An 18,324-nucleotide genomic window follows, 5' to 3' on the forward strand; every position below is an offset into this window, starting at 1 on the left:
TTGTAGGATTGCTCTGCACTTTTCTGCTTTCTTCATTGAGAGCGGTCCCAAAATGTGTCCTTGACTGTCCTGCAGGTAACTTCTTTCCCACTGGAAAAGTTACTGTGTACCAATACTTGAACTTGAATGACCTGGCCGTTGTGGAGGCCGGCCTTTCTGCTCGTTTCTGTTCTGAAAGGGAAGGTTGGCCTGACAGGGAAGGATTTTGCTCTGAATTCTGGAGGATCAGTCACTAGTCCTAACCTAGTGGTGGTCAGGGCCCTTCTCTGCAGCGCTGGGTTTCAGGAGCCTGATGTTACAATGTATTACTATGTACCGTGGCACCATTTGTGTCTGTATGGTTAATCTCTAATTGCTTAATGGAAAGAAATACCTTCTGGTTCATAGTGAACAGATACTGCCTTCACATGTATGCTGAAGTCTTAATTTGCTTAAATTGACAGAAACGTAATCCCTTCTGTTTAACAGAAGCGTGGGCAAATGTATAACTTCGTCCTGACTTTAGACTACATTTAAAATATATAAATCACTATAAAAACCGTGCATGTGAAATGTGTTTTTATACTAACACTTGAATGAAATGCATCTGTAGCTTCGAGTAGGAGCTAAGAATGCCAGAGGTGCACCTAAGATCCTGTTTAACTTAATGCTGAGCAATATAGAAAAAGTGAAACCTTGTATCACAGATGCAGTTGAGCCTCATTCCTCTTCTAGTTGTCCATTCCCTTAGGCCCTTGCCCCCAGGCCCTGGTTCTGTGTTTCATTATCTCAGAAGTGGTGATTGTCATCCACAATGCCAGCGATTCCTGTGAATGTTCTGAGCGAGCTGACTACTGCAGGGAGGGGCGGGGGAGGCACTTGTCAGCTGTGGTCACACCTAGGAGAAGCATTTCCCTTTACAACCCGGCTAGTGCTGGATAAAACCTCGGAGGCTTTAAAGTGCATAGTCTTGGCTGTTCTTTAAACCTTCAGTCTGCTGCAGCATACCTGTCTTCTGCCTTCCTCTCTCGTGCCAGCCTCGTCTCCTTCTGCGCCCTTACACCGCTCCCTCCAGCCCAGCAGGCCCGATGCGGTTTCTGTGGGCAGTGTGTGCTCCTGCACGCTTTCCTCGTGAGTGGATGTGTGCCCTTGGCTGTGCTCTGCCACTCCATACCCCTCACTTGTCCTTTGAAACTCCGGCAGAGGTCTGATCCCCACCCCTAAGCCAAATCAGATGTCTCTCCCTTCCCCCCACCAACCTTGGAGCTCCTCGAGAACAGAGACAGAGTCTGTGCTCCCAGATCCTTTCACAGAGTCCAGTTCATAGAAGTATTTTCTTTTTTCTTTTTTTTTTTTTTTTTTTTTTTTTGACAGGCAGAGTGGACAGTGAGAGAGAGAGACAGAGAGAAAGGTCTTCCTTTTGCCGTTGGTTCACCCTCCAATGGCTGCCGCGGTAGGCGCGCTGCGACCTGCGCATCGCGCTGATCCGATGGCAGGAGCCAGGTGCTTCTCCTGGTCTCCCATGGGGTGCAGGGCCCAAGCACTTGCGCCATCCTCCACTGCACTCCCTGGCCACGCAGAGAGCTGGCCTGGAAGAGGGGCAACCAGGACAGGATCGGTGCCCCAACCGGGACTAGAACCCGGTGTGCCGGCGCCGCAAGGCGGAGGATTAGCCTAGTGAGCCGCGGCACCGGCTCAACAATTATCTTTTTTTTTTTTTTTCTTTTTTTTTGGACAGGCAGAGTGGACAGTGAGAGAGAGACAGAGAGAAAGGTCTTCCTTTTGCCGTTGGTTCACCCTCCAATGGCCGCCGTGGTAGGCGCGCTGCGGCCGGCACACCACGCTGATCCGATGGCAGGAGCCAGGCGCTTCTCCTGGTCTCCCATGGGGTGCAGGGCCCAAGGACTTGGGCCATCCTCCACTGCACTCCCGGGCCACAGCAGAGAGCTGGCCTGGAAGAGGGGCAACCAGGACAGGATCGGTGCCCCGACCGGGACTAGAACCCGGTGTGCCGGCGCCGCAAGGCGGAGGACTAGCCTACTGAGCCACGGCGCCGGCTTCATAGAAGTATTTTCTGAGCAGATGAATGAATGTGCAGGCTCAGAATCCATGACGTGTGTGTTCCTTCCCTGGTGGTAGTTCCATTTTGAAACAGGAATGCTTTATTGTCACACGGCGAGTGATTGGGGGAAAGAAGAGAAGGAATGAGAACAAACCTTTCTTTCCAAATAAATGTTCATTTGCTTTCCCCCTTGAGACCAAAGTCGCCTAAGAGTTTCTATGGATGTGGTCTGAAAGTGACAGACGCTGGCCCCACCTCACATTTCAGGGCATCCCTGCGCTCATTAACCTCTCCTCTCAAAGTTTAGAGGTGTTCTGGCCAAGTCAAAGGATTCATAGGGAAGTAGCACCGTGAAGAAAATAACAGTGTCACCCGTGCAGGTGGCAAGTTACTAAGAGCTGCAGTAACTTTGGCCAGAGCTTTCCCTGTGTCACAGTGGTTATACAGTGGAAAGCACGACCTTTCAAATGCAGCATTGTCTAAGCTTGACCTCCGACCTCAGAGTGGGAGAAATCATTTTCACCTTACAGGCTTTTTGTGCCCTGCAGTCAACCACGATGTTCATTGAAGTAATGTGAAAATGTCAACAAAGTAATTACACGAAGACCGTGATAGAGAATTGATAGCAAAGTATTTTATGGCCAGTTCTGTTTAGGGCATGATATTCATTGCAGTTTGAAAAATGCTTGTAGTATTACTTTTAAAAGAATATAAAAAATGTTTGTTAACTTTTCATACACAATGCTTAGCGGAAAAGTGAGAATGCAGAGAGATTCCTTTGTCTCCTGACTAGTCACTAATATAGTATTGTCCTTTTTCTAATAATGTTTTATTATTCACTGTAAGATTCTAAAACCACACTAATGTTTGGAAGTATCACTAGTATTAGCAATGTTCATCATCTAGTAGTTCATATTTTGAAGAGCCACCACTTGTATACAGAATTTTCTATCCATTTGGAAAGGTCTTATTAATTTTGCAAGATGTCTTTGGTTTTGCTGGGCTTTTTGAGAAAATTTGAACATTTTCAGGTTTTGTTATCAGCAAAAAATTAATCAGTCAAGATTGTATACTTCAAAACTCCTTTACCATGTTTAGTAACACAATCGTTTTTCTGTATTTGCCATCCTTAATTTTTCTAATAGGTGCTTTGGAATTAGGTTAGATTTATAAAACTTCAAAAGTTTGTTACCTTATTAACCCCTTACCATGCAATATGCTCACTTTACAAATACAAATTTATATGGCATTTGAAATGACTGTAGATCTTTTTTAAGCTGTTAAATGCATGTTATGCCTAAGAACAAAAAAGTTTTGTTTGTCAGCATATAATGCTAGAGTCTTAGAGAACTGTATTATAGATGCTAAAGTCATAATGAGGACAAGAAACACACCGTTCAGTTTAGCAGAACATGTGTTATATGTGTGTGTGTGTGTGTATGTATGTGTACACATCTGGTTTTACTTGGATTTTTCTTTCAGGTATAGACTTCAGACTGTGAAGTCCTTAGCTGGAGTGAGCCTGATGTTACGGTTACTGTGGGCAAGCTTGAGATGGGATGACATGGCAGCCAAGGCTCCTCCAGGGGGAGGGACTACCCGGACAGGTAGGGGGAGTTGTTTTCTAATTTAAGCTTCAAAGAAAATCACTTAGTTTGTAATTCACTTAGTTTGTAAAACTTAGTTTGTAAGCATTTGTGTTTATGAAAATGAAGTGCACGTGCTGTAAAATCCTGAGGTTCCCAGGCAGTATTCAGATTTCATAAATGATTGATTCCCTCGTACACGAAGCAGCCTGAAGTTTAAACAGATATTTGTTGTCATGGAATGCAAGTCCACAATGAAATCAATAATTTTGAATATTTATTTTATTTATTTGAAAGTCAGAGATCTTCCATCCTCTGATTCACCCTCCAAATGGCTGCAACAGCCAGGGCTGGGCACAGCTGAAGCCAGGAGCCTGGAAATCCATCTGGGTTTCCCCCATAGGTGACAGGGACCCAAGCACTTGGGCCCGCTTCCACTGCTTTCCCAGGTACAATAGCAAGGAACTGAATCAGAAGTAGAGGAGCTGGGATTTGAACTGGTGCTCATGTGGGATGCTGGCGTTGCAGGCAATTAACCCGCTGTATCACAACGCCTGCCCCAAATGTAAGTCATTTAAACTAAGACATCTGGAACCCTGTACTTGCCACCAGGAGCAAAGCTGTACCCTACAGTAGTGTTTTGTTCAGTGTAGAAATTTTCACTCTGTAAGTTCAGTATGGCAGTCTAGCAATAATCTTGTTGTCATTGATTAATCAATTGCATTTCTTTGCTAAAGCACCAGATAGCATATGTATTTTTTAGTCTCTGGGAATTTTAGGTGGTTATTAATATTATGTGACTTAAATCACCATAGAAACATCTGAAACTGAAATCACAACAACAGAAATAATTAAGAGGCGAGATGTTGGTCCTTATGGCATTCGGTCTGAATATTGTGTCAGGAAAATCATTTGCCCCATTGGAGTTCCTGAAGCACCCAAAGGTAAGAAATACAAAGAATTGGATACTTTCATTATTAACCTGTTAGCCATAAACTTTGTGAGTTGAAATTTGATTATAATTATTTCCTTAATTATTTATTCAGCTTTTGAAAAAGACATTTTTTACTTCAGACTCCTGTATTTTAATACATGACATTTAAGTAACAGACATCAAAACTCCACTATGCCCACGTTGATGCCTTAGCACAGGTGCAGTGAAGATGAGGGGCGCAGACTGATGCCAGACCATCAGCTCCAAAGGGCAGCTCCCTGCGTTCTCTAGAGTCTTCTGGTCCTGGCACCTGGTGCAGAGCCCTAAGTGTAAGGCTATTGTGAAATGCTTGAATGCTCAGGGTACATCTACTCTAGGAGTCAGAACAAGTGCTGTGGAAACGTTGGTAGAGCACCTAGCTAAGAGGCAGTAGGGAGAAAATATGTAGAAGAATGAGACCCAGCGCCTATTTTTCAGGAAGCAAAATAATAATAATAATAATAGAATTCTAATATCATTAAGTGTGAATGCCTTGCAGTAAGATAGGAAAGATTTGTAAGTGGTACATATCTGAAAAGAAGCATGCTAACACTATCTTATGGATAATTCTGAACGCCTAGAAAACTCATGAGAGTGAAAAGTGACTAATGCCAAAAGGAGTTCTTTAAAGTGTCCAGATTGAAGTTGTAAGAAATGTATTTTTTAAAATGATGTCCTTAAAAAACATACTATTTTATAAAATTTCTCCCCAATGTACTTAAATTTTAAATGTAAAATTGTTTAAACTTTGGAACTTGTTATACTAACTTTAAAGCTCATCTTGGAGAATAGATGGCTAAAAATGGCCTCTTGGAAAGGAACACTGTTACGGCAGCATCTGTCCTAATAGAGGGTGAACATAATGCAAACAGCGCGGCCTGGCACAGAAATAGACTGCCCGGTGAAAAGGCAGGTGGGAGATGTTCCTGACAGGTCTTCAGTCTCCTTGATCCACAGCCATCCGCGCACTCCAGCCGTCTCCTGGGTCACGTCTCATTGGCTCGTGTCACTGTGTATGTTCAGATCCTGCGCCAGTTCCAATCTGCTGCTGCTGCTGCCCTGTGACTCCTGCTTCTCCAGTCCCTGAGCAGAGGAGAAGATCCAATGCTTGTCCTTCCCCCCATATTTTTTATTTTTTAAAATCTTATCATTAGGCAATTTTGTTAATCTTTGCTTTTCTTGGTAACTTTGTCAAGGGAAGGTACATCTTGTCAGTTGTACATGACAAGGATGTCAAACTCCACCATAAGTGCAATATGCTGGGCTTTGGGAGGAAGTTGTGTCCAGGTTAGGATCTGAAGGCTGAGTGCTGTTAGTCAGGTGGGTGAGGGAGGGGCTCGCAGTGCTGTTCCAGCAGAGGGGACAGGGCCTGCCTGGGCTCGGAGGTTGGCCAAGTGTGGCCCCTGAGCCGTGCTCACTGCCTGCTTTTGTAACTAGAGTTTGATGAGAACACAGCCATGTTTGCTCACATAGGTGTTGTCTTTGGCCCTTTTCACCATACAAAGGCAAAGTTGAGGAGCTGCAGCAGATTCTCTGGCCTGCACAGTCTGAGTATTTGTACCATGTGGCCCTTTAGGAAGAAACCGTTTGCCAACTGCTGCTGCTTGTGATAGGAGAGGAGATGCCAAAGGTACTCTAATTATAGAAGCTATATTGCTTAAGATACTTTTATTTTCTTTTTTAAAGAAACACCTACACCTCAGAGGAAAGGGCTTCGGTCTAGTGCATTGCGGCCAAAGAGACCAGAGACACCTAAGCAAACAGGCCCTGTCATTATTGAAACCTGGGTGGCAGAGGAAGAGTTGGAATTATGGGAGATCAGGGCCTTTGCTGAGAGGTAAGGAAATAGTTAACACCTGATCAGGTGTTGCAAGATTTTATCACTTCAGAATTAAAGAATTAATACTTGAAAAGCTTATTATGTTCTACTTAATTTTATTCTACTTTTTGATTGTAAGTACTGTCACATATAGTTCTTAAATTCTTCTTTCTATTTTTTAATGTAGTCTCTGATTATCTTTTAAGTGTTTGATTTTTAAATTGAAGTCATGGCATACTTTTGTATGAGGTGAAAGTCAACTAGATTTCACGTAAAATTGGTCGTCCAATGTCTAATAGGGTCATTGCTGATCAGTTCCTCCTTCTTTCCTACAGAGTGGAGAAAGAAAAGGCACAAGCAGTTGAGCAGCAGGCTAAGGTTAGTGAACGGAAGGCCCGGGAGGACTTGAAGGCCCGGTTGGAGCTTCCCCAAAGCAGTAGCAGTGGGCTCCCCAGCAGGTGGGAGAGTTGCAGCAAGGCCCACCTGACAGTTATTAGATTTTTAGCCAAATTCCTACACACCGGAAGTACAGTATTGTATATTCAAGTGGAGTTTATAAGTAACTTTTTCCTGCAATATTCTGATTTATAAAATCTCCCTTTTATGCAAAAAGCAATTGTATTAAAACTCTGAGTTTGTTGTAATTACTGGTCCTCAAGCTGCTAACAGCTTCTTAGCATTCCCATGTGGTAAATAATGTACGTACGTGCCTGAGTATTTGGAGCCCAGATATTTACTAAGAAGAGAGTATCAAAGTTTGAAACCACCTTGAGCACAAGAACTTTAAGGATATAGATGTAGTTATTAACATAACTTATTAACATAGTTACAAATAACTTTATAAATCACATATAAATCGCAGTATTCATTTCAGACTAATCATTTCACATTTTATAAACACTTTAAAATTCTTACAAAATTTTTTTAGGATTGATTTATTTATGTATGTATTTGAAAGGCAGAGTTACAGAGAAAGAGATCTTCCACCCACTGATTCACTCCCCAAGTGGCCACAATAGCCAAGGCTGGACCAGGCTGAAGCCAGGAGCCAGGGACTTCACCTGGGTCTCCCACATAGGTAGAAGGGGCCCAAACACTTGGGCCATCTTTTGCTGCATTCCTAGGGAGCTGGATTGGAAGTGGAGCAGCCAGGACTCAAACTGGTGCTCATATGAGATGCCAGCGTCACAGTCCACAGCTTAATCTGCTGTGTCACACACTGGCCTCCTTGTGATTCTTTTAGTTTACCTTAGGTGCTTGTCTTCAGGTACATCAAAGGTCGAGAGAATAGCACTTTTATTTATTTTTTTAAAAGATTCATTCATTTATTTACTTGAAAGACTAGAGACAGACGAGAGAGATTTGTGTGCTCATTTACTTTCCAAATAGCAGAAAAGGCCAGGACTGAGCCAAGCCAATAGCACGTGCCGTGAACTCCATCCAGGTCTCCCACGTTGGTGGCAAAAACTCAAGCACTTGAGCTGTCATCTGCTCTCTTCCCAGATGAAGCAGCAGGAAGCTGCAGTGGAAGTAGAGCAATCAAGGTTCAAAGTGACACTCCAGTGTGGGTCCTGGGTGTCCCAAGTGCCACAGCAGTCACCCCAAGAAAATAGCACTTTTAGATTCTGTGATTTGTATCTGTCATGGGAAATTTATCTCTAAACACAAGTATCTGTTCAAATCAGCCATAGCAGAGAGCTGGATCGGCAGAGTAGCAGCCGGGAGCAGAACTGGTGCCCACATGGGATGCCAGCACTTCAGGCCGGGACTTTAACCCACTGCGCCACAGTGCCGGCTCCCAAGAACTATCTTTAACTCTGTAGTTGTGAAGGTCTGACTGTACCACTCTGTGCAAGATAGTCTTTCTGTAAAAATGTTTGAACTGAACAGTGTCTGAGGTCCAGAAAATGTTTTCCTGACTTTGCGCCTGCTGGATCACAGGGGTGCCACCTGGCCTAGTGATAGGAAAGGCTGACATGCGTCTGTCATTGCATAAATGAACATGACAGGAGCCAGACTTCGCAGCTCCCGTCATGTGCTCTCTGCTTTGACTCTTCACTGCTGAGCATCAAGGTCTTCCTGGCTCCAGTAAGAGTCCCCCCATTTATTTTCATTCTGAACACTTTGGTATTTATGCAGACTGGAAAAGTAGGATAATTTTAAATTTGCTAATATGAACAGTGTAGTACTTTTAATGAAATACACATGGTGTAGAGACATGAAAATTCTGCCTTTGTGAAGAAATGAATAAATTAAAGGGTAAATTTCTATGGGCATAGTTTCTTTCCAGAAGTAAAATATCAGAAATTTAGGGTTTCTTAGGGTGGGAGAAATAGACACTAGACTTTAGCAGAATGGTTGTTTTTTTTTTTTTTTTTTTTTTTTATTTCAAACTATGTTGGTTCACTCCTTCTTATCTCTGACTTTCTTAGAAACGTTTGGAGCAGCAGAAACCTACCGTCATTGCCGCTGCCAGCACTTCCCCAGCAAACAGTACGACCAGTACCATCTCTCCAGCCCAGAAAGTCATGGTGGCTCCCATCAGTGGCTCAGTCACCACTGGAACTAAAATGGTCCTGACTACTAAGGTTGGATCTCCAGCTACTGTAACGTTCCAGCAGAACAAGAACTTCCATCAGACCTTTGCTACCTGGGTTAAGCAAGGCCAGTCCAATTCAGGTACACACCTGCGGTTACGTGAACCGCCTGCTTCCGTTCAGGAAGAGGAATGTCCGGTCCTTTGCCTGCGGAACTGAAACACTTCCTTAGGGGTTTATCTTCCTTCTGCAGCGGTTGTGCGGAGAAGCCGTAACAGTCGGTGTGTTACAGATAGGATTCTTAGTATTACATTAGCAAAACTGCTCTCTTACATGATTTCACTGTCCCCACTCACATAGTTCACTTTCTGCGTGGAGAGGAATGTGTTTATTAGAAATTCAAACTGAGCCACATTTCATGCATTGGTGCCCTTCCTAGAAGTCAGTATGTTGCTGGTTATTTTAAATCTAAAGCTTGTTAAATGTCTTATACCCCATTAGCCACCAGCACAGCTGCCACAGCTGCTCCAACCATTGCCAGCACAGGTCAGACGTTCCAAATTGCAGGCAGTCCCGTCACTATGGCAGGGAAAGTAATTACCAAACTGCCACTTCCTGCAAACAGCAAGATTGTCGCTGTAAATGTGCCGGCAACACAAGGAGGTAAGGGAAGTGAAGAGTTTCAACTCACATTTGCCAGATCATACTGTTGCCATTATTTTTCATTTCCCCCCCACTGACCTCAGTCCTCGGACCTCACATTCTGTGTAGCCCGCTATACAACCCTGCCACACGTGGTTCCTCCTCAGCGACCGAGCAGCACCTCATGCTTTTCATCGGAGGCGCCGTCGCTAACTATTTCTTCATCTCTTTTTTTTTTTGGTCTTTGTGCTTTTGGCTTTTTTAAGGCGTTGTTCAAGTGCAGCAGAAGGTCCTGGGGATCATCCCGTCGAGCACGGGGGCGAGTCAACAGACCTTTACTTCATTCCAGCCCCGGGCAGCCACCGTCACCATCAGGCCCAACACCTCCGGCTCGGCGGGAGCCACGGGCACGTCCCAAGTAAGAGCCCTTCACGTGCGCCTTTCCTCCTGCAGCCTCGCACATGGCGGGTTGTGGACTTTAGAAGCGGCCCCTTCCAGCTGGTTTTCCCTTGCCCCCTACTTAGTCAGTGACAAAGTACAGATTGTGAAAAGATGTATTTGTTATATTTATAACTAAAAATGATACATGAAGTACCAGGTTGTTTTTTTGTTTTTTTTTTTTACTGTTTGACAGGCAGAGTGGACAGTGAGAGAGAGACAGAGAGAAAGGTCTTCCTTTGCCGTTGGTTCACCCTCCAATGGCCGCCATGGCTGGCGCGCTGCGGCCGGCGCACCACGCTGTTCCGAAGGCAGGAGCCAGTTGCTTCTCCTGGTCTCCCAAGGGGTGCAGGGCCCAAGGACTTGGGCCATCCTCCACTGCACTCCCTGGCCACAGCAGAGAGCTGGCCTGGAAGAGGGGCAACCGGGACAGAATCCGGCGCCCCTACCGGGACTAGAACCTGGTGTGCCGGTGCCTCTAGGCAGAGGATTAGCCTGTTGAGCCACGGCGCTGGCCACCCAGTTTTTAATATTTAGTTAGTACATATACTTTATGAGTAATAATTACTTTCTAGAAAATTATTTGGCGTAAAAACCACCTAAGGATGGTGTTGTTCAGCCTAGCTAAGAAGTAAAATCAAAAATATAGTCTCATCCTAGAACTGGTTTGTTTTCAGCCGGTATGTGTACATAATAGATGCATCATTTCATTGGTACTGGTAGAATGGAAATGGTTTTTGAACAGTTTTGAAAATTTTCTGACCCTAACAGTAAAACTGAAGATAACATACTCCCTTCAACACTAAGAACATTTGGTTTCCGATCTTGTGTCTTATACTCTCTCGGTAACTGGTGTGGATTGGAGCTTAGAGAAAATAGGTCTCAGCATTTTCCTGTGACAGGTAGTTACAGAGCAGAGCCCTGCCGGGTCTCGCGCCTTTCTTTAAGTCTGCCGGCTGTGCTTGGTACCAGTGGCAAGAGATTTCATATGACCTCATTTGAATTGAATTAAATTTTGTCTCTTCAATAGAATTTAAAATGGAATGTCCAGGCACTTGTCATTTTTTAGGATATTTTTATCAATATGAAGTGTTGAAAGATCTTGTATTCCTAAGGACGTTGGCTTTTAGTGTTTTAAAAACATTTTCTTGATTGCCCTTTATGTCATTTCTAGGTAATCACAGGACCTCAGATCCGCCCCGGAATGACGGTGATCAGGACCCCACTGCAGCAGTCAACACTAGGGAAAGCGATTATCCGGACACCTGTGATGGTCCAGCCAGGTAGTCATGGGTCCAGCGTTCCCATCTTACCTCTCTGCATAGGCAGTAGAAGACATTTGCTCATATTCTGAGGTTGACTCGAATTACTAGGCAATGCCAGTTGGAATTAATACCTCAAATCATAGTAAATAAATAAATAAATAAATCCATGTGATACACATCAGTAGGTATCATTTCATTCTGGGCCTTGTCAGTAAAATAAAAATAGGTCTAGTAAGCGTATTAAAACTGTGAAAGAAACCGCTCATAAATGGGATTGCAGGGTTAAATAATTGAAGTGAAGAAAATAAGCAAAGAGAACGGTTTGTGTAGCAACAGATGGAGAGAAAAATCAAGGAAACAGCTAAGCAATGTAGGAAGCCAAATTATAGATATAATGCCAGCCCTTCACCCGTCAAAGTAATGCCAGCAGGATAAAATGACCATAATAAACACTGAAGACTGTGAAGACTGAGTTTCAGATAGCGAGACTATTCTTCACAAGAAACATGGTAAAATCAAATGATTATAAAAGATAAGAAAGAAGCAAGGGTGGAATTGAATACCAGCACCACTCCCAGCTTCCTCTGCTGCTTCCTGCCCTGCTGCCCCTGCTCCTCGTGGACCTCTCGTGCCCCCTTCCTGCCAGGCCCCAAGCCCTGAGAACCTGCAGGGGAGGGTGGGGGTGCGAAGGAGAAGGAACAGAGGTCTCCTGCTAGGAGTCTGAGTGGGTAGGTCCCTGCAGATTGGCCCAACCTCCTGCTGTCCCGTAGCCTCCCCTTCACTTCCATTTATTCATTTGCCCTCATTTAGAGCCATTTGCAGAGATTTAGAAAGATTTACAGTGACGAATGGATTCCTATATAAAGATTATTTTTATACTTTTTGCAGCAAAAGGAAATTGTAATATTTGTACAGTGTCCAAGTGAATAAAGACCATGCCTAAGGCTGAAAGAAAAAAAAAAAAGATAAGAAAGAAAAAGATAAAGACCAGAAAAAGATTAAAAAAAAAAAAAAAAGAAAGAAAAGAAAGCAAAGATAGCCCTAATAATAGTGGACAGAACAGAATTCAGTGTTTAAAAGCAGGGGAAAAAAGGTAATTATGGCAGTTTTCTTTTTTTATTGACTTAAAGATAAAGATTTCAGTAAAGGTGAAATCTTCAGTCTTTTAAAAATTTGTTTATTTTCACTTTATTTGGAAGACTTAGAGGCAGTAAGAGAGAGAGAGAGAGATCTTCCATCTGCTGGTTCGCTGCCGACATGTCCACAACAGCCAGGATTAGGCTAGAACTGAAGACAGGAGCCCAGAAGGCAATCCAGTTCTCCTCATGAGTGACAGTGACCCAAGTATGTGAGCTATCATTTGCTGCCTTCCAGGGTGCTCCTTAGCAGGCAGCTAGATTAGAAGCCGTGTAGCCAGGTCTCGACCCCAGCCTCTGAAACAGCGTGAGGACATCATAATTATCAGCTTAACTGCTGCACCAGATGCCCTTCCCAAGATGTAATCCTTAGCATTACGAGTTAAATTAGATGTCATTAAAGTGTATACAGCAAAACTGTTTGAAATCAAGGGAGACATTAACAGGGCATAGATCACAAATAGATTGTGTATCAGCTTTTGTACTTTCAGGAATACAAATTCATTTTAAATATTTATGTGCTGTTTCGTGGACAGATGGTCCTTGAGCCACAAATAATACCTTGTTAAGTTTCAAAAAGTAGAATATATAGAGGTCACATTTTTTGTAGTAAGGCTAGAAATTAATGTTAAGATGTTATGTTTAATAACCTTTATTTACCTAGAAAATGTTTTTCCACCGATTGGTTTATTTATTTAAAAGGTAATTTACAGAGAGAAGGGAACGATAGAGATCTCCCACTGGTTCACTCCTCAATTGGCTGTATCGACTGGGACTGGGCTAGGCTGAAGCCAGGATCCAGGAGCTTCTTCCAGGTCTCCTACATGGGTGCAGGGGCCCAAGCACTTGGGCCATCCTCTGCCACTTTCCCAAGTGCATTAGCAGGGAGCTGGATTGGAAGTAGAGCAGCCAGGAGTCCAGCTGGTACCTGTATGGGATGCTGGCATCGCAGGTGGCAGCTTAACCCATTGCGCCACAACACTGGCCCCAACAAATAAATCCTAAAAAAATAAATAAAGTATGTGCAGAAGTACTTAAAAAAAATCATGGAATGTGGAATTAAAAAAATGTTTATTTTTGTGCTAAAAATTTTTGAAATGCATAGTTTTTCATGATACACATTTTCTATGACTTTTTGAAGTGTTCTCATAATGTTATACATAATGATATAGATGTGTTTTGCCTATCAGGTTAAATAATAAGTTCCTAACAAAGTGGAAGAGAAGAGGGAGAGGGAAGTGGAAGGGTTGGGATCAGGGACTGACTTGCAGCAACAAGTTGAAGTTTTAGAAAGGATGGCCAGAGAGAAGACTCCCTGAGGAGGTGAATCTGATTAAAGACCTGAAGGAGATGGTGGCTGTGAACATGTGTAGGAAAGGAGGTTTTCATGAAAAAGGAACAGCAGATGCAAAGGCTGTGAGGTGGGAAAGGGCAGGGGGTGGAGGAATCGCAGAGCAGCAGGGCAGTGATGTGTGTTTGTGTCTCCAGGTTTGTTGGGACCACACCTTCCCACCTCTACACTAACTTTTCTCAAAAACAGGACCCACGGTCTCCAGAGTATAATCAGAAATCACAAAGCTTTTAGATTTGCATTTTGATGCTAATCTAAAAATAAACTCAACATGTACATACTAGGAGTCACCTGAATGACCATCAAATAATCAGTACCAGCCCTTGTATGTGTGTCTCTGTGTCTCTGATGGCATTGGCAACTCCAGGTGACTGCCTGAAGTGGTGGCAGGGCAACGACACAGTGTCGGGTCCAGAGGTTTTCTGATTTTAAGCTCTTGACCGTGTTGTCCTGTCTCTTGATTCACTTTGAGTACATGAATAAGAATAGCCAAGAAGAATTTAGAAGAAGGAACAATAATGGAAGATTTGTCTTGCCTGTTATTAAAGCATATAAAGTTGTCAAAATTAGGAGGATGACACCAATGGAAACTAAAAAGAGATGACAGAGAAGCTATTTATCCCCATCTAAAAAAAAATTAGAGGTTTAAAAATAAAGTTAGGGGCAAGCATTTGGCATAGCAGTTAAAACATGACATGGGATGTCCATGTCCCATATTGGAGTGAAATATTGGAGCGACTGGGTTTGCACCTCAGCTGTGCTCCTGATACTAGCTGCCTTCTGATGTGTAGCCTGTGAGCCTGCAAATGGTAGCTCAAGCATGTGGACCCTTCCCCCGGGGTGGGAGACCCAGTTCCAGGCTCCTTGCTTTTCCCTGGCCCAGCCCAGACTGTTACAGGTATTTGAGGAATGAACTAGCAAATGGAAGATCTCGATAAGTCTGTGTCTCTATCTCTGTCTCAGTGCATTTCAAATAAAAATTTAAAAATAAAAAGCAGATGGCAAAGTAGGAAAAATGATTATTTTAAAAATATATCTTGGCCGGCTGGCGCCGTGGCTCAAAAGGCTAATCCTCCGCCTTGCGGCGCCGGCACACCGGGTTCTAGTCCCGGTCGGGGCTCCGGATTCTGTCCCGGTTGCCCTTCTTCCAGGCCAGCTCTCTGCTGTGGCCAGGGAGTGCAGTGGAGGATGGCCCAAGTCCTTTGGGCCCTGCACCTTATGGGAGACCAGGAGAAGCACCTGGCTCCTGCCTTCGGATCAGCACGGTGTGCCGGCCGCAGCGCGCCAACCGCGGCAGCCATTGGAGGGTGAACCAACAGCAAAGGAAGACCTTTCTCTCTCTCTCTCTCTCACTGTCCACTCTGCCTATCAAAAAAAAAATATATATATATATATAAATATATAAATTTTATATATATATATGTATATATATCTTTAAAGTTTAGTTTGTTTGAAAGGGAGAGAGAGAGAGAAAAAGACGCCATCCTAATTTCACTCCCAAATGAACACAATGACCCAGGCTGGTCCTTTTGCATGCCAGGAGCCTGGAGCTCTATCCTGGCCTCCCACACAAGTGGCAGGGGCCCAAGCAGTTGGGCCATCATCCACAGAGTTTCCAGGTACATTCATTAGTAGGAAGCTGGATTGGGTGCAGAGCAACTGGAACTTGAACTGGTGCTCTGATATGGGATGCTGGTATTGCAGGTGGCCTCTTAGCTCACTGCACCATAATGCCAGTCTCTAAAAGTATATATTATTGGTTATGTATGGTATAGAGGGTTAAGCCACCACTTAGGACACCTTCATCCCATACTGACGAGGTGGTTCAAGTCCCTGCTGCTTCATTTTCCATCCACCACTCTGCCAATGCACCTGGGAAGCATCAGATGGTGGTTTGAGTACTTGCGTCCTTGCCACCTATGGAGGAGACCCAGACAGGGTTCCTGGCTCCTGGCTTCAGCCTGGTTCAGCCCGGCTGTTGTGTTCATTTGGGGAATGAGGCAGCAAATAGAAGATCTCTTTCTTTGTCTCACTCTCCCTCTCTCTCTGTCACTCTTCAAATGAATGAACGAATGACTCTTTTAAAAATAAAATTTAAAAATAAATTAGATATTACACAATATATACGTGTATTGGACATCACATAGTACCCATAAACATTCAAATTTTATGTCTTAAGTTTGTTTTTAAAATAAATTTTTAAAAATTTAAGAATCATTTTAAGTAAGTAGAAAAATGGGAAGTCTGGAGAGAGAGCTCACACATGAAGAACACTGACTTGAAATATTTCTAAATGCTGGCCTTCTGTGGTGACTGTGGAAGCATGGCGGTTCAGGCACTGCAGTCCCAGGGCAGTGTAGGTGCAGTGAGGCAGGTGCTCAGGGGCGGTAGGAGTCTAAATTGGCATCACCTTTCTTAAAGTGCAGTTCAACACTGTTCCTACTGTAAACTCCCTAATACTTTTGGGAATTAATTCTAAGGAAATCACCAGAGGCACACAGAAAGAATGATTTCCCCAGGACATTATATTAAAGAAGAAAACGATAAAATGTTCCCAGTGTCACTGTAGGCTGTTTTACGCATGGATAACAATGTGAACTATCATTCAGCCATTAAAAGAAATTCATACAGAAAAATAAATATGTGTTCACAGAAGGGGAAACTAAGGTAGTAAATATTTCAGAAATTTGATGCTCTTTGCTAATCATTAATGAGTCTGTAAATGTCAGACTAGCTACCAAGTGATTCCTCTTAGCGAAAAGGGGGAAACCTCCATGTGCCTTTTCCTTTGGTTTCAACAAGTTAAACAAGAAGCAGAGCCTTTCGGAAATCTATGGGGCCGTTCCAGTCCAACGTCAGTCAGTAGACATTTACTGAACAATGACTGTGAATGGATTTTTTTGAACACTTTGCCCTGACATTAAGGGTGCTATGGTGCGTACGCCCCTGATTCCCCAAAACTATCTGTCATATAGCTGTAAGAGAAGCAGTTGGGCCAGGATAGTCCAAAACCTTCATTTCATTTTAAATTCATGCCAATTAATTATATGTTTAATTATCTTATTTTGAATATTACATTCCTAAGAAGAAGGTAGCCATTATAAATGATCTATTTTCCATATCCTCTTCTTCTTCTTTATTGTTGTTTTGGCTTTAAAGTTATAGGAACAATGCTGGGTTTGTTTTGTTTTGCTCTGCTACAGACAGCAGGAGCTAGACAGAAGTTGTTCATAAGCCAATTAAAAGCAGGCTCAGTGCCACCCAGGCGGTCCCTTTGGGTGTGGGCCTGTGTCTCAGTGCACCCTGGGCCTGCCTTCTGGAAAACTGGACCGAATCTGCTCATCTGAAGTGTGGGCTTAGTGCAGAGGGACGCTGAGGGCACGGGAGCAATCAGAATGTTCTGTCTGTGCAGGTGCTCCGCAGCAGGTGGTGACGCAGATCATCAGGGGCCAGCCCGTTTCCACCGCAGTCTCTGCCCCCAGCACGGTCTCCTCGACGCCTGGGCCGAAGACCTTAACCTCAGGAGCGTCCACTGCCAGTGTACAGTCTACAGCCTCCCCGGCCCCTCGCCCCCAGCAAGGACAGGTGAAGCTTACCATGGCTCAGCTCACCCAGTTAACACAGGGCCATGTAAGTAATACCACTTGAACTTCAGAGATGGTCCCATTTATTCTTGCTGTGGGTTTAAAAACACATGTTCATTTTGATAAGATGCAAATGTATTTATTTTAGAAATGGCTGCTTTTGGGGCCGGCGCCATGGCTCACTTGGTTAATCCTCCACCTGTGGTGCCGACATCCCATATGGGCACCGGGTTCTAGTCCCGGTTGCTCCTCTTCCAGTCCAGCTCTCTGCTGTGGCCCAGGAGGGCAGTGGAAGATGGCCCAAGTGCTTGGGCCCTGCACCCGCGTGGGAGACCAGACGCACCTGGCTCCTGGCTTTGGATCGGCGCAGCACCGGCCGTAGCAGCCATTTGGAGGTGGGAACCAGTGGAAGGAAGAACTTTCTCTCTGTCTCTCTTACTGTGTATAACTCTGTCAAATTTAAAAAAGAAAGAAAGAAATGGCTTCTTTCTGGAGCCATATAACACTATTTCTTTAGAAGCAAGCTATAGTAAAGTCTAGCCATCTAGTTCTTTATTTCTTTATTTTTAAAATTTATTTATTTATTTGAAAGTCAGAATTAGAGAGAGGAGAGGCCGAGAGAGAAAGGTCTTCTATCCGCTGGTACACTCCCCAGTTGGCCTCAGCGGCCGGAGTTGGGCTGATCTGTAGCCAGGAGCTTTTTCTTGGTCTCCCACTTGGCTGCAGGGGCAAAGCACCTGGGCCATCTTCCACTGCTTTCCCAGGCCAGAGCAGAGAGCTGCATCAGAAGTGGAGTAGCCAAGACTTGAACCGGTGCCCACATGGGATGCCAGCATTGCAGGCAGCAGCTCTACCCACTACGCCACAGCACGGGCCCCCATCTAGTGTCTTTAGACAGTGAACTGTGGAAGTGAGACTGATACAACCTTTTTAACCACCAAATTAAGCTGCT

At 44.1% G+C, this 18,324-nt stretch overlaps 1 protein-coding gene across 13 annotated transcripts in view; it reads left to right on the forward strand.

The window, feature by feature from the left end:
* Positions 1-18,324, forward strand: part of BPTF (bromodomain PHD finger transcription factor) — a 137,847-nt gene that overhangs the window by 93,775 nt on the left and 25,748 nt on the right. For all 13 annotated transcript variants that reach the window (XM_062174940.1, XM_062174943.1, XM_062174950.1 and 10 more), the window contains 8 exons: positions 3,524-3,648; positions 4,443-4,571; positions 6,287-6,437; positions 6,755-6,797; positions 8,852-9,098; positions 9,865-10,016; positions 11,211-11,319; positions 17,201-17,418. In XM_062174940.1, the coding sequence (XP_062030924.1) occupies positions 3,524-3,648; positions 4,443-4,571; positions 6,287-6,437; positions 6,755-6,797; positions 8,852-9,098; positions 9,865-10,016; positions 11,211-11,319; positions 17,201-17,418 (1,174 nt within the window). The remainder of the gene's footprint in view (positions 1-3,523; positions 3,649-4,442; positions 4,572-6,286; positions 6,438-6,754; positions 6,798-8,851; positions 9,099-9,864; positions 10,017-11,210; positions 11,320-17,200; positions 17,419-18,324) is intronic.

Source organism: Lepus europaeus, chromosome 18, assembly GCF_033115175.1.
Source record: "Lepus europaeus isolate LE1 chromosome 18, mLepTim1.pri, whole genome shotgun sequence".
Taxonomy (NCBI): Eukaryota; Metazoa; Chordata; class Mammalia; order Lagomorpha; family Leporidae; genus Lepus; species Lepus europaeus.